This window comes from Manis pentadactyla, chromosome 2 (genome assembly GCF_030020395.1).
Source record: "Manis pentadactyla isolate mManPen7 chromosome 2, mManPen7.hap1, whole genome shotgun sequence".
Taxonomy (NCBI): Eukaryota; Metazoa; Chordata; class Mammalia; order Pholidota; family Manidae; genus Manis; species Manis pentadactyla.
In genome coordinates, this window is record NC_080020.1 from 195,813,564 (window position 1) to 195,828,342 (window position 14,779).

General features: G+C 35.0%; 1 protein-coding gene across 1 annotated transcript in view; it reads left to right on the forward strand.

Moving 5' to 3' along the window:
• FSHR (follicle stimulating hormone receptor) overlaps positions 1-14,779 on the forward strand; it is a 176,490-nt gene that overhangs the window by 57,924 nt on the left and 103,787 nt on the right. The window contains exon 2 of the mRNA XM_036926066.2: positions 7,996-8,067. Coding sequence (XP_036781961.2) covers positions 7,996-8,067 — 72 coding nt within the window. The remainder of the gene's footprint in view (positions 1-7,995; positions 8,068-14,779) is intronic.

Below are 14,779 nucleotides of genomic sequence, written 5' to 3' on the forward strand. Positions count from 1 at the left end.
CCATCTTGATGAATTGTGCATCTTTACAGAAATCATACAGATATTTATGCTCCCTTACAATGGAGTAAAGGTGCCATCTGACAAGAACAGTCTCATGATACTTTTAAATAGCTCTCTCTGTTTGAAAACAAACAAATAAGTAAATGATGCTTGGGATATGGCCTGGTGAAAATTTCAATCTTGAAAAATAATGCAACATTTTAAGTGTGAAGTGTAGAGAATAATAAACACTCATAAAATCCCACTCAGCTTTGCCAAATCTTAACATTTGTTCATAATTATTCAGATCTTTTTTAAAAACATAAAATATTTTAGATATAGTTATGTCCCACTCCTTTTCCTCATCACAGAAGTAAATACTATGCTGATTTTGGTGTTGATTTTTCTTGAGATCTTTTTTTTTGATAAATATATATGCATCTCTAAAAATGTTTAAAAATATAGGATTTATTATTATTCAGGTATAGTGAGATCAGCAGATCAGGAGAAAACTGCTGTCGAAAAGACAGTTTGTTATACTTACAGATATGAAGAGAAGGGGGTACATCAAACCATGGAGGGCCACATCAGGAAGCACCAGGGTCAGTCAGGAGGCAGAGGTTGCTGAGGAAAAACATGGCAAGAGCCTTTATTGTGGCTTCCATGGGAGGGAACTGATGATACAGGGTAAACAGGTTTAGAATTGGCTGGTTTAAATAACCTAAATAATTCTGGGGTGCAGGGGATGCCCTGAGGTGTTTAGGGCAGGGAAATGGTGGTCTAAGAGCTCCATAAAGGAGGTGCTTGGGGATATAGCGTCTGGATTGGTTGGTTTGCATATGAAAGACATACTCACAGGCCAGTTTGTCATCTCTAGGAATTAGCTAGCCCTGGGAGAAGCATTCCCTCCAGGGTCAGCAAAACTCCAAAATGTCAAAGCATCAAAAATACACAATAAAAAGACATGACTCACACAAAAGCAATACGCTATTAGCAATACGCTGTTTCATTTACATGTTGTTAACCTTTATGAAAATCATGTCATACTCTACATATATCTCATCAAATTTTTTTTCTGAGCATTATGCTTTAGGGATTTATAGAGATTGTTGCATGCAGTGCTACTCAGTTCATTCCTTTTCACTTCTTCATAATTTGGCATTGTCAATAAACAGTTTATTAATATTTATTCATTTTTTTGTTTCGGGGCATTCATTTCCAGGTTTTTCTATTACAAATGATGTTACAGTGATTAACCTTTTACTTGTCCCCAGGTGTGCATGTGGCAGAGAGAGACATGGAATAGCTGGGTCCAAAGGCATTTGTATCTTTGACTTTAATAAATACTGCCAAATGGCTACTTTAGCAAATTACCCTTCCATCAAGAGTGTTGAAAATGTCCTATTGTTCCACTCCTCACCATCACTGTTAGTGTGAGGTTTTCCCTTTAATGTTTGCCAATATGATAATATATAATGGATCTAATTATTGTTTAAATTTGCATTTTCCTGGTTACTAGTGAAGTTGGTATCTTTTCATGTTTATTGGCCATTTGCATTTACTCATATATGAATTGCCTATTTGAATCTTCGGTCAATTTTTCTACTGAGTTGTTTATATTTCATTATTTTATAAAGTTCCTTATATTACAGATGTTAACACTTTGTTAGTTGTGTATGTTGCAAATATCTTTCGGTCTACAATTATATTCTCAATTTACATATCCTTGTTTTACAAAAGTTTTAAGTTGGATATACTCAAATTTATTAACTTTTTAATTTTGGTTTGTAATATTTTGTGTCCTTTTTCAAGGAAGTCTTCTGACTGAATGTTACATTTTATTTAAAAGTTTTAAAGGTTTGGTTTTTCCCATTCAGATCTTAAATAAGCCTAGAATTGAGATTTTAATATTATAATCAGCAAAGGTGTTATTTTTTCCCACAAGGATAATCAACAGTTTCTGCATCCCTTATTGATGAATCCATATCTCGCTCTATTGATTTTTAATGCTACTTAGTCATTTGTCATTTCCTTTTATTTATGGTCTATTTCTGTGCTCTTTATTCTCTTCCAGTGGTCTATTTTTAATCCCTGTCAATACCACAGATTTTAATCAATATAGCTTTGTAAAAATCATATTGCTTGCATGCCGATTTCTCCAATCTTGTTTTACTTCTTCAAATTTTTCTGGCTATTCTTTGAAACTTGCTCTTCTATATGAATATCAACTAGTCAATTTCCATACACACATACCAAAACAAGAAAATCTATTGTACCTTAGATGGGTCTTACATTTTATTTATTTATTAGTGAATATTAAAACTGATGTCTTCACAATATTGACACTTCACATTTCAAAACATGTTTTTTCCATTTTCAGGGTTTGTTTTTTAATGTTTTTCAATTCAGTATTTGATTCTTCTCCATATATCCCTGTCTTTTTATTCCTAGATTAATTTCTTATATTGTATAAGTTCTGCGATCATCTTAATGATATACTTTAAAATAAGAATGCAAATTATTCTTGTGCACTAATTATACAGCCAGCTACCTTATTGGACTACATTAGTTCTACTACTGATCTCTTAAAGAACAGAGTTTATGCAGACAATCATAGTATCTACAGATAATGACAGTTTTCCCATCAATAATCCTGATAATATCTTTTTTCTTCTCTTATTGTGTAGGCAAGGGCCTCTAACACAATACTAAATGGAAGAAGTAATGGCAGGCAATTTTGCTTCATTCCCAGTTTTTAATGTAATCCAATATTTCACCATTGAGTATGACATTTATTGCAGTGTTTGATAGATTTTATCCCTTACTGGATTAAGAATATCTTTCCTTTTCCTTATTTGTCAAAAGGCTTTATCATGACTGGGTTTTGGTTTTTATCAAATATACTATTTTTGCCTATTAAGAAATCATGTGGTTTTTCTTTTGTATATTCTTAATGTGGAAATACTCTTTAATAGAGTTTTCTAATGTTTAGCAACCCTTTAATTCTAGGACAAACCCAAACTGGTAACAACATATTATTTGTTTAGCCTCTATTGAATGCACATTACCACTATATTATTTCAAATTTTTCCATTTACATTAATAAGTGATATTGGCTTAAATCCCTCCATTATTTTATTGTCCCTGTCTGTTTTTATTACTGATATTATATTAGCCACAGAAAATGGGTTGGAGAGCATTCCATCTTTTGCTAGTCTCTGAAATAATTTCTGTAAGATTGAGATTTTCTATTACCCTAAAAACATAGAATTTACTTCTAAAATCATATGACATTGACCTAGTTTTTTGTGGATAGGTTTCAAACTACCAACACAATTTGTTAATGGTTATAGATCTATTCAGTTTTTGTATGTCCTCATGAGTCAATTTTGGTATTGTAGGCAGGTAAAATTACCCATATTGTTTGATTTTTCCTATCTAATTTTATAAAATTGTTCATTGGGTTAGTTTAAAATCTATTATATCTGTAGTTAAGTGCCATTTTCATAACTCTCACTGTTTTATTATTTTATTTCCTTTTTTTCTTGATATATATGGGCAGATTTTATTTTTATTTTATTAATCTTTCCAAAGAATTAGCTTTCAATGTTGTTGATCCTCTCTATCATTATCCTTAAGTAATTTCTAATCTTATCTTTATATTTTTTTCTCTCTATTCTCTTTAGGTTTCTTCTCTCAAGATGAAGCTAAACCGTGCAATTTGTTTTAAAGCTAACCTGCTAGAATCTCATTTATTTCTAAAAAGAAAATCCATCAAGAATAATGCCTTTACCAATGTTCCTCATTTAAAGGAAATCTAAACACACATTTTATATTAGTTAATTAGAGATACATAAGTTATAATGAATTATCAGAAAGTTGCTGGTAAAAATAAACCTATAAGTAGAGTTTGCAATTTTGAGTGATAAATGGTTTTCTTCAACATTCAAATAAATGGACTTTTCTGTAACAATCATTTTTAATATTAAAGTTATAAGTCAAAAATCCTTGAAACTATTGTAATAAATCTTTTGATATTAGTAGAAAGTGCTAATCTATCTAAGCAATAAATTTACAAAGGAACTTAACCTTACAAATAATAAAATAACAAGTTAGTATAGACTAAACTTTAGCTCTATACATCAAGTTGCAACATATAGCTAAGTGTTTATCTTCTCAAAATATCTCTGTCAAGTCCCTCATTTTACCAATTTTCTTATTAAACTGCCTTTGACTTTGTACCTAAATTCTAGCCAGAAATGGTAAAGAAATATTGGCTTTATAGTTTTGTGTTTCCATGATTCTATTGTTTTTTTCACTAGTTTCCTGTGTTGGAAGCTAAATTCATTAATTTTCATCTTTTTTCCCCTCTTCTGGTATAATAATTTAAAGCTATAAATTCTCTACAATTAGCAGTTTTAGCTGCATCCCATAAGTTTCATATTGTATTTTCATTGTAGTGCAATTTCAAAAAATTCCTAATTAGTATTGTAATCTCTTCTTTGACCCCATGTATGATGTCAGAGAGCTTTGGTTTGGTTTGGTTTTAGCTTCAGGATGTGTGTACATGTGTTGTGGAGAAGGGCTGTTAATTATCTTATTACTGATTTCTCAGTATTAGAGTACATCATTGTTAAAGAAACTGATTTGTTTGGTACCAGTTTGCTTTGTGACCCCATTCTTGGTCAACATTTTGTTATTGTCTTCTAATCAAATCATTATGAAAACCCACCTATTAAATAAGGGACACTAATTTCTTTGTCCACTATTCCTTGTTTTCTGTGCCTTCCTACTGAATTAAATTTTCCTGTTCTCTAAAGGAATTATTTTTCCAAGACATTGTTAATGACTAATTAAATTTGTATAAAATTGTCTATATTTCACTATCACATTTCAATGATTATTTCTGGGTAAAGGATTCTAAACTGGCAGTTATTTTCTCCAATAATTTTGAATATATGTTTATAAGTTTTCTGAAGATAATAGGTCCCTTTCTGTCTGCATTTAATAAACATTTTTTGGGGGTGGGAGGAGACTCTACAGTTTTAATTCACAAGTATCTGGCAATGGATTTATTTTTGTTTCTTTTCCTGGGACCTGTTGAGATTTCTGAATCTGAGGATTTATACCTTTATAAACTATGGAAAATTTCCAGATGTTTTTTCATTGAAAATTGCTTGTCCCCCATTATCTGTACCTTTCTTTCTAGAATGCATATGAGATAGACAGACAAAGGTAGATAAGATAGAGAGATGACATGCAGAAATAGACCTTTGCATATTCCATCTCCCATGTCTCATCTCATGTACCAGTTTGGTATCAAAACACAAATTTCTTAGCTACCAAGTCCATGGCACCCCCACCCCCCAGCCCCACCCCTGGGAACATTTTGGCTTTAGTTTACCCTCTTAGAATTCTGGTTTGCTCTTGCTACGCAGGGTTCCATCTGCTATTCAGTTGCTTTACTTTGGGCTTTGGGCTTCTCATACTTTCTTACAAGCTCAACTATGTAATTAAAACAACATTTGTTATGTTTCATAGAAGACTGGGTGATATTTAGTAGCAGTACCTTCAGAATATCTCATTTATTATAACATTCAGAAAATGGAAGACTTTCAATCTTCAAAAAAGATTTAATTATGCTAAAAGTTTAAATCACTTAACACAGGCACAGGCACTGAAAATTTTAGGGAATGTGCCTGCTACAAGGATTGAATCAAAAACACTGTATAGTTGACTTGTTATTAATGAGAAGAGTCAATTATCCAAGACTCCATATTTTGTACATCTTATTAGTTAATGTTTTACCTTAGTATTTCAACTCCCATGAATATTTTAGACTGTTTAAGTAGTTTAAAGCAATTTTATCATTTACTTTCAGTTGTTTGGTTTCATCATTCTTCCATCTGGGATTAATAAGGAAAAAAGGAATTTGTCTATGTTAACTAAGGTTAAGTGAGTTCAATAAGCAAGTATAAACTATACTTGATTCTTTTCAGATAGTCATTCTAGAAGTTAATACTCTTTGAGAACAAAGGGGACTCACACAAGGCTACAGGAAATTAGATCACAGTTTATTTTTAAATGCTTTCTTAGTGACTATGCTTTTACTATGACCTGATAATTTTGAGAGCCAGGCTCAAATTCCCTTACTCCTTTTGTATATTTATGTACTCTGGGGTCTTTTTCACTTCAATCCTTATATAACATTTACAATTATTACACCAACAGTATCTCACAACTGTTTTCGGGTGATTCCAAGGTTTCTGGTTTTGCCTTCTCAAGTATATAAAGTCCTCTACAGCAAGAATGGTGCACAGGATTCTGCCTCATGATTCCTCACCATAGAGATGGTGCACATGGCAGCCAAAGGCAAACAAAGTGAAAGAAAAGAACTGTTTGCCTGAATAATAACCTTCCTCAAACAAAAATTTCAGTAACACTAATAAATAGGAGACTGAAGCAATGAAGGTTTGTGAAACTATCCAAGGCCACGGTGTTTAATTACTTAATTTCTGTGACAGACTGCCTTGCTGAAGGAAAGATTGAAGTGGAAAGAAAGCCAAATTCTTCTTGATTAATTACAAAGCAAGACAAAGCAAGACAAAGCCAGAGGAAGAAAAGTATTCCTGTTGTAGAGATTCCCAAAGGGTCACTTGTAATTCCACCCTCAAGCCTAGAACTCTGAGACTGTTTAATAGCCATTCATTTGGTCACCCAAGAAGTGTTTTCTGAGTACTGGTGGTGCTCCAGGCACTGTTCTTAGGCATTTGGGATACAGCAGTAGACAAATCAGACAGAAAGTTCTGTGAATGTTCTACTTGTGGGTAAGAGATAAATAAATATGTGAATAAATAAATAGATAAATAGAATGTATAACATGCCAGAAGTGTTACAAAGACAAATTTAGGCAGGATGAAGGGGGCCAGGGCCAAGTTGGGGAGATTGTCATTTTAAAAAGACTGGTTAGGGAAAGCATCACTAAGAAAGTGACATCTGAGCAAGCAGTGGGCTGAAGGAGCAAGTCAAGAGGATGTCCAGAAGAGGAATGTTCCAGGTAGAGCCAACTGTAAATGCAGAATCATTAGGCAAGAAGGAACTTGGCCTGTCCAAAAACTTGCAAGGAAGCACTGTGATGAGAAAAGGATGAACGAAGGGAAAAGCTGTCAAAACTGAGATTAGAGGATCTATGAAAAGGGCGAGCAGGAAGGTCATGTTGAGTCCCACAGGCCATTACATACAATCTGGGTTTTTCCCTGACTGAGATGAGGAGTTATTGGAAGGTATTTTGAGGCCGGTGTGAGACAAATACGTTAAGTAGAATGAAATGGCAAAAGCTGATGTCAGCTAAGGTTAAGAGAAGACTTTTAAGCTGGGTGAAATCATGACATGTTTGTATACTAATAGGCAGAATCTAGTAGAGACTAGAAGATTGGGGAAGAGATCTGAGTGGATTGGAGGGGCTGTCCTTAGACAGGTCCAGGGTCCTGGTCACCCATGGTAACAGGAGGGAAGGCGGGGTGTATAAGCACGGGTGCAGATGGATTGACAGGTGTGAGCCACGCGAGAGCATGAGAAGTTTTCTTCTATTGATTTCATTTTCTCTTTGAAATAAGAAGCAAGGGCAGCTAAGATGTACACTGAAGGAAGTGATATTGGGGGTTCAAGTAAAAAACGAGAAGGGGACCCACACAGGGCTACAGGAAATAACATGAAGGACTGACAATGAGAAGGTTCATATTTCAGCTCTGCGACATATCAGCCGAGTGACCTTGGGTAAATTTTTAAACCTCCCTAAACCTCAGTTTCCTCTTAAGCAAAATGGGGATAACATAGTGCTAACATAATAGTGCTTTGCAGTGACATGAGGAAAGATCATGTCAAAGCAATTGCAACTATTACTGAATGGTTCACACTTAGTGTGTATTGGCTATTAGCTGATATTATGCATTAGGCATTCAATTACTTAACAATGAATGGATAGGTTGTGACATTTCATGTCCACTCTCTTTTCAGGAGGTTTGTCCTCACCAGGCTTCGAGTCATCCCAAAAGGAGCATTTTCAGGATTTGGGGACCTGGAGATAATGTATGTACCTAACAATTCTGTGTGTGAATGCCTCAAACCAGCTACGGACAGCAGTCTCAGATCACATCTAATGTGATTCTCTGTGCTTAGAAGCCAGAAAACTCTCCGTACCTCCTTCCATTTTATTTCCTTATCATAGTTCCTAATCAGTAGCATGGAATCCTTCAGAGTGTGACCGTTGAAATGAGCAGAAAGTCAATCCAAGCTATCCTCACTTTTTTCTTTTATAAGATGTTGCTCCAAAGTACCTGTGAGTTGAATTTTTATAAACCAAAGCCAATTTTCTCTGCTGACATCCATTCTTTTTCAGGGATATGTGTTCATTTCCAGAACTCTTACAGTGCTTCCAAATGATAATCTTGTGTTTATAATACTAATAGCACATTTATAAGGTCATATGTGGAATTTATAGGATTTTCTAAGTCCCTTACTTGTTCTTTAAATGCAAGGTCAGAGTGTGACTTAACTTTGTATTAAAGTACAACACCAGGTCCTGTTATTTTCATCCCCCTGCTGTATCTCTAGTCTGTCCGCTAATCTCCTCCAGCTATCACTCTCCCTGGATTATGCAACAGTCTTCTACTTGGGCTGCCCCATCCACCCCCATGCTCTCCCTATGCCCCTACCCATTCTCTACATAGCAACCAGAGTGATTATTTTCCAAATTCATACGTAATCATATCACCTTGCACACCTGCCCTGCCATACACACACTCACACACCCCATACCTCACCACTGCTCTTTACATAAAAAGGAAACTAGACCATTCACATTCTCTTCTGTGTTCTACTAGCCCTTTTTTAGTTCATTATATGTACCATCTTATGCTGCCTACCATGCCTTCCTCGGCATATGCTGTTCTTTCTGACTAAAACATCTGTTCCAACTCTGCTCTTTTAAATAGTTGGCTCCTCTGTGTTCTTCAGATGCCCATGCCAGTGTCACCGGTCCAGGGAAGCCCTCCTTGGCCTCCCCAACTGCCTACTATATACAATCTCATGTCACCACTAGTCTCTATGAGCTATCATGTTAGGCATTTTACACTTATTTACGTGACAATTTAATTAATTGCTAACTCCCCTGTTGGATCATAAGTTCCATGAGCACAAGACATGTTTGCTTTTACTCGGTATTGAAGCCATGATGCCTCTCACAGATCCAAGTACATGCAGAAAACTACTGATAAATGCGTGGATAAAAATGAACAAATGCAATTAGCTGGGAACACAAGATATCCAGATATAAAAAGAAAATACTAAATAATATGAATTATCATGATAAATAATGTTTACAGGCAAACAAACAGTGGCTGAGAATTAGCTATAATGTGGGCACTTATATAGTTATAGTTTAAAATGTAACCCAGGACAAAAATGTACAAGATAATATGTGCAAAATAAGTGATACAAACTTTGCATTTGTTTTGACTCTTTCTGGTGTGAGAGGCAAAAGAAATTAAACCTCAAACAGACCTAAGGAAGAGAAGTGAATTTAATGCTTCATTTAACATGACGATCAGAAAGGAAGAACGGCTTTAAGAAACAGCTCTAATCAGGTCCAATGTCCTTAGAACTTGGCTCCTCTTCCTCTCTCAGGTCCTCCTCCCATTATGTTAGTTTCAGCCCTCAACCCCACCCTTTGTAGCAAGATGCAGCAGCAGACGTGTCTGCACATCTTGAGTTCCACTCAGAGGGGAAGAACTGACCTTTCCTCACTTGATCCCATAAAACTCTTAAGACTTGGTATGATTTGCTTAGATCACACAGCTATGTCTGGACCAACCACTGCAGCAACTAAGGGAATGTGATGCTCAAACTGGCTGTGGCCTGGGTCACCCCATTCTTAGAGCTGAAAACACCTACCTCAGCCACATGCGCTTGGAGTGGAGGAGAAAGATCCACAAACAAAAACTGAGGTCATTGCTGGGAAAACAGTGGAGACTAGACATCGGTAGTTGGGAAGACAGCTAATATCCAAAAAGAAAACTGGTTCTGTTCTTATCCAGCAAAGAAAGGTCTCTAGCCTGGGTGGTTAGGGATCTGATGCATTTGATTCTTCCCCCTTCCTCCCATTAGAATGACTGAAAGAACACAACTCTGCCTCCAACCAATGGTGATGATTTCTCTTCTTTTGTTGGCCCAGAACCCTCTGTTTCTTCTATAAGGAATCAAAAGAGATTGTAGATGGGTAGAATGTGAAGCAGGAACTTTTCCTTAGAAGTGAAGTGATCACTGTTCACACCTTAGCTTTAATCGCCATCAGTATCTCAAACCTCCGTACTCTTCACTGCTTTGGGACTGACTGGGGGAAAAGGAAATCATTAAACTCTGCAATGTGAAGTGGCTTTGCAAAGTGCACTGTAAACTGTTTACATTGTCTTTAATTACTTCAAAGCCATATGTCAGGTTGGTATAAAGTGTGAAGATTACACTGAATAGGGTGGGGGGAGTAAGTGACAATGTGGTGATTTATGGTAACCAGAAAAATTATGTATGGAAATGAGTGCAATTTAAAAACACATCTATGTGCTATTATAACACTGGAGGGGGAAGAAAAGCCAGTTTATAACAAAATATGTTTGAAAATAAGAGCATGATGAATATGTAAATGAGACCAATCAACATCAGCTGAGATATGGTATATGCAGATGAGACGGCAATGAGCCAAAATGTGAAATAGCTCCCAAACCATAAATATGAACCATATAAAATTCACTTGAAATATTCATGATAACATAAGAACAAAAAAATATAATCAAGTGATTTATTTGCATATAAAAATGAGAACACTAGTCTAACACTCCAGCCTCCACCTCCAGATCACTGGGGAAAGAAAAGTTAACAGAGGGACTTTAAGAGGAAGAGATTTATGGAATGTGAACTGACGCAAACACACTAAAAAGTTAAAGATCCTCCCAATTTTCAGTTCTTCAGGCTAACTCAGTACAAATAAAAGCAAAAGAAATAAATCAGGTAGCTAAAACCGCAATAACAACAGTGCTAGAAAATTTGGGTCCCAATTTGCTTTGCCTCCCCGAGCATCAACTTGTTAGATAGGGTAGGTTCATTCCTATCCTGACCTTCTGCAATTCTGAGAGTTAATATGCAAAGGAGCCTTGAGTACTACTTACTGAAATAAAGCATGAGGGAGAAGCTGATGATTCTCTGAGTTTCTGGTAAAAACTAGAGGCCAGGGTGGGAGAAGGTAGACCTCTGAAAGGGAAGAGGGGATCTGAGTCCCTGGGTATAAGGAGGATAGTGAGGTTCTGTGGTTTTCATCTCAGGTTGCACTCAAGAATCCCCTGGGAAGCTTTTAAAATAATCCATAGATCTATCATTTCCAGGGATTTTTCATTCCTTTGTCGAGGGTGAGGCCAAGAATTGATCATTTTTTAGAGCTCCCTTGATGATTTGAACATACATCCATACTTGAAAGCCACTGAGGTGGACAATATTTGTCTGAATCCCATTGGTAGAAAGTACATTCATGAACACATATATTGTGTCTATAGTTTGACCAAAGAATAAACAGAAGGGAAGTTGGTGGGATGAAAAGTCAGAGAAGAATATGGGGTGAGGTCATAGAGCACCTTATGGGCTATAGAAACAAGTTTGAGTGTCATAATTAATCATGGGAATTAAATGGGTTATTTTGAATAACCTAGTGAGTTATCTGATTTGCATCCACTAAAGATCACTCTCACATTTTGATTTGATAATTTTTGTTAAGAATTTTCATGCCTATATTTGTAGAGATGTGGAGAGTCTTTTCTTATATTTCTTTTTTTATAATTTGTTTGGTTTTGTTACACTAGTGTTATAAAATGAGTTAGGATATGCTCCCTCATCCTCTATATCTTGAACAGTTTGTTATTGAGGATTCAATAGGAAAAGAAGAGTTTTTTCCACCAATGGTGCTGAATCAACTTGGTATCCACATGGGAAAAAAATAAACCTCAAACCTTACCTCATGTCACACATAAAATTTAAGTCTAAATGGATTGACAAATTAAAGCTAAAACTTTACAACTTCTGGAAGAAAAAAAAGACTTCACACTCCTGAGACAGGCAACAATTTCTTAAACAGCATATGAAAAGCATAACATAAATTTTCAATTTTGACCTTATCAAAATAAAAAACTTCAGTTCTTCAAATGACATTATTAAGAAAATGAAAAACCAAACCACAGACTGGGAGAAAATGTATACGATACACATATCTGAAAATGGACTTGTATCAATAACTTTTAAAGAACTCTAAAAGTGAAAAACGAGTAAACATTTAAATTGGAAATTCAAAAAAGATGTGAGCAAATACTCCACAAAAAAATTTACTCCACAAAAAAAAAATGTACAAATGGGAAATACGCAAATGAAAAGATGTTCAACATGAGTAGTCATTAGGGAAATGAAATTTAAAATCTTAACTAAATGCCATTACATAACCACTAGAATGACTAGAATTCAAAACTGACAATTCCGGGCATTAGTGAGTCAGTAGAGCAATGGGAACTCTCCTATGTATCTGGTAAAAATGTAAAATGGTACAACCCACTTAGAAAACAGTTTGATAGTTTCTTATATTTACCCAAGAGAAATAAAAACATATGTCCACAAAAGACTTGTTCAAAATGTTCATAACAGACATATACAGACTAAAAGTGAAGGGATAAAAAAAGATATTTCATACAAAAAATCAGGGGAAAAAAAGCAGGAGTTGCAGTACTTGTATCAGACAAAATAGACTTCAAAACAAAGAAAGTAACAAGAGACAAAAAAAGACACCACATAATGATACAGAGGTCAGTCCAACAAGAGGATATAATCATTATAAATATCTATGCACCCAGCATAGGAGCACCTACATATGTGAAACAAGTACTAACAGAACTAAAGGGGGAAATAGAATGCAATGCATTCATTTTAGGAGACTTCAACACATTTTAGGAGACTCACTACAAAGGACAGATTAACGAGACAGAAAATAAGTAAGGACACAGAGGCACTGAACAACACATTAGAACAGAGGGACCTAACACACATCTACAGAACATTACATCCAAAGCAACAGGATACATTCTTCTCAAGTGCACTTGGTACATTTTCAAGAATAGATTATATACTAGGTCACAAAAAGAGCCTAGTAAATTCAAAACAACTGAGATTGTACCAACCAGCTTCTCAGACCACAAAGGTATGAAACTAGAGATAAATTACACAAAGAAAACAAAAAGGTCCACAAACACATGAAGGCTTAACAACATGCTCCTAAATAATCAATGGATCAATGACCAAATAAAAACAGAGATCAGGCAATATATGGAGACAAATGACAATAACGCAACACTGCAAAATCTGTGGGATTAGAAGATTAGAGCAGAAATAAATAAAATCTAGAAGAATAAAACAAAAGAAGAATCAATGAAAGCAGAGCTGGTTCTTTGAGAAAATAAGCAAAATAGATAAACCTCTAGCCAGACTTATCAAGAAAAAAAGAGAGTGTACACACATAAACAGAATCATAAATGAGAAAGGAAAGATCACTACGGACACCACAGAAATACAAAGAATTATTAAAGAATACTATGAGAAATTATATGCAAACAAATTGGATAATCTGGAAGAAATGGACAACTTTCTAGAAAAATACAATCTTCCAAGACTGACATAGGAAGAAACAGAAAATCTGAATAAACCAATTACGAGCAACAAAACTGAACTGGTAATAAAAAAATACCTAAGAACAAAACTCCTGAACCAGATGGCTTCGCTGCTGAATTTGATCAAACATTTATAGAAGACCTAATACTCATCCTTCTTTTAAAGTTTCCAAAAAGTGAAAGAGGAGGGAATACTTCCAAACCCATTCTATTTGGTCATCATCACTCTAATATCAAAAGCAGGCAAAAACACCACAAAACAAGAAAATTAATGATCAATATCCCTGATGTATATAGATGCAAACATATTCAACAAAAGATTAGCAAATCAAATTCAAAAATACATCAAAAAGATCATCCATCATGATCAAGTAGGATTTACTCCAGGGATGCAAGAATGGTACAATATTTGAAAATCCATCAACATCATCCACCACATCAACAAAAAGAAGGACAAAAACCACATGATCATCTCCATAGATGCTGGAAAAGCTTTCAACAAAATTCATTATCAATTTGGATAAAAACTCTCAACAAAATGGGTATAGAGGGCAAGTACCTCAACATAATAAAGGCCATATATGACAAACCCACAGCCAACATTATACTTAACAGCAAAAAGCTGAAAGCTTTTCCTTCAAGATTGGGTCAAGACAAGGATGCCCACTCTCCCCACTTTTATTCAACATAGTTCTGGAGGTTCTAGCCATGGCAATCGACAACAAAAAGAAATAAAAGGCATCCAGATTGATAAGGAAGAATTTAAACTGTCACTGTTTGCAGATGACATGATATTGTACATAAAAAACCCTAAAGAATCCACCCCAAAACTACTAGAACTAATAACTGAATTCAGCAAAGTTGCTGGATACAAAATTAATACACAGAAATCTGCTTTATTCCTATATATTAATGATGAACTAGAAGAAAGAAAAATCAGGAAAACAATTCCATTCACAATTGCATCAAAAGGAATAAACACCTAGAAATAAATCTAACCAAGGAAATGAAAGACCTATACCCTGAAAACAACATGACACACAAGAGAAATT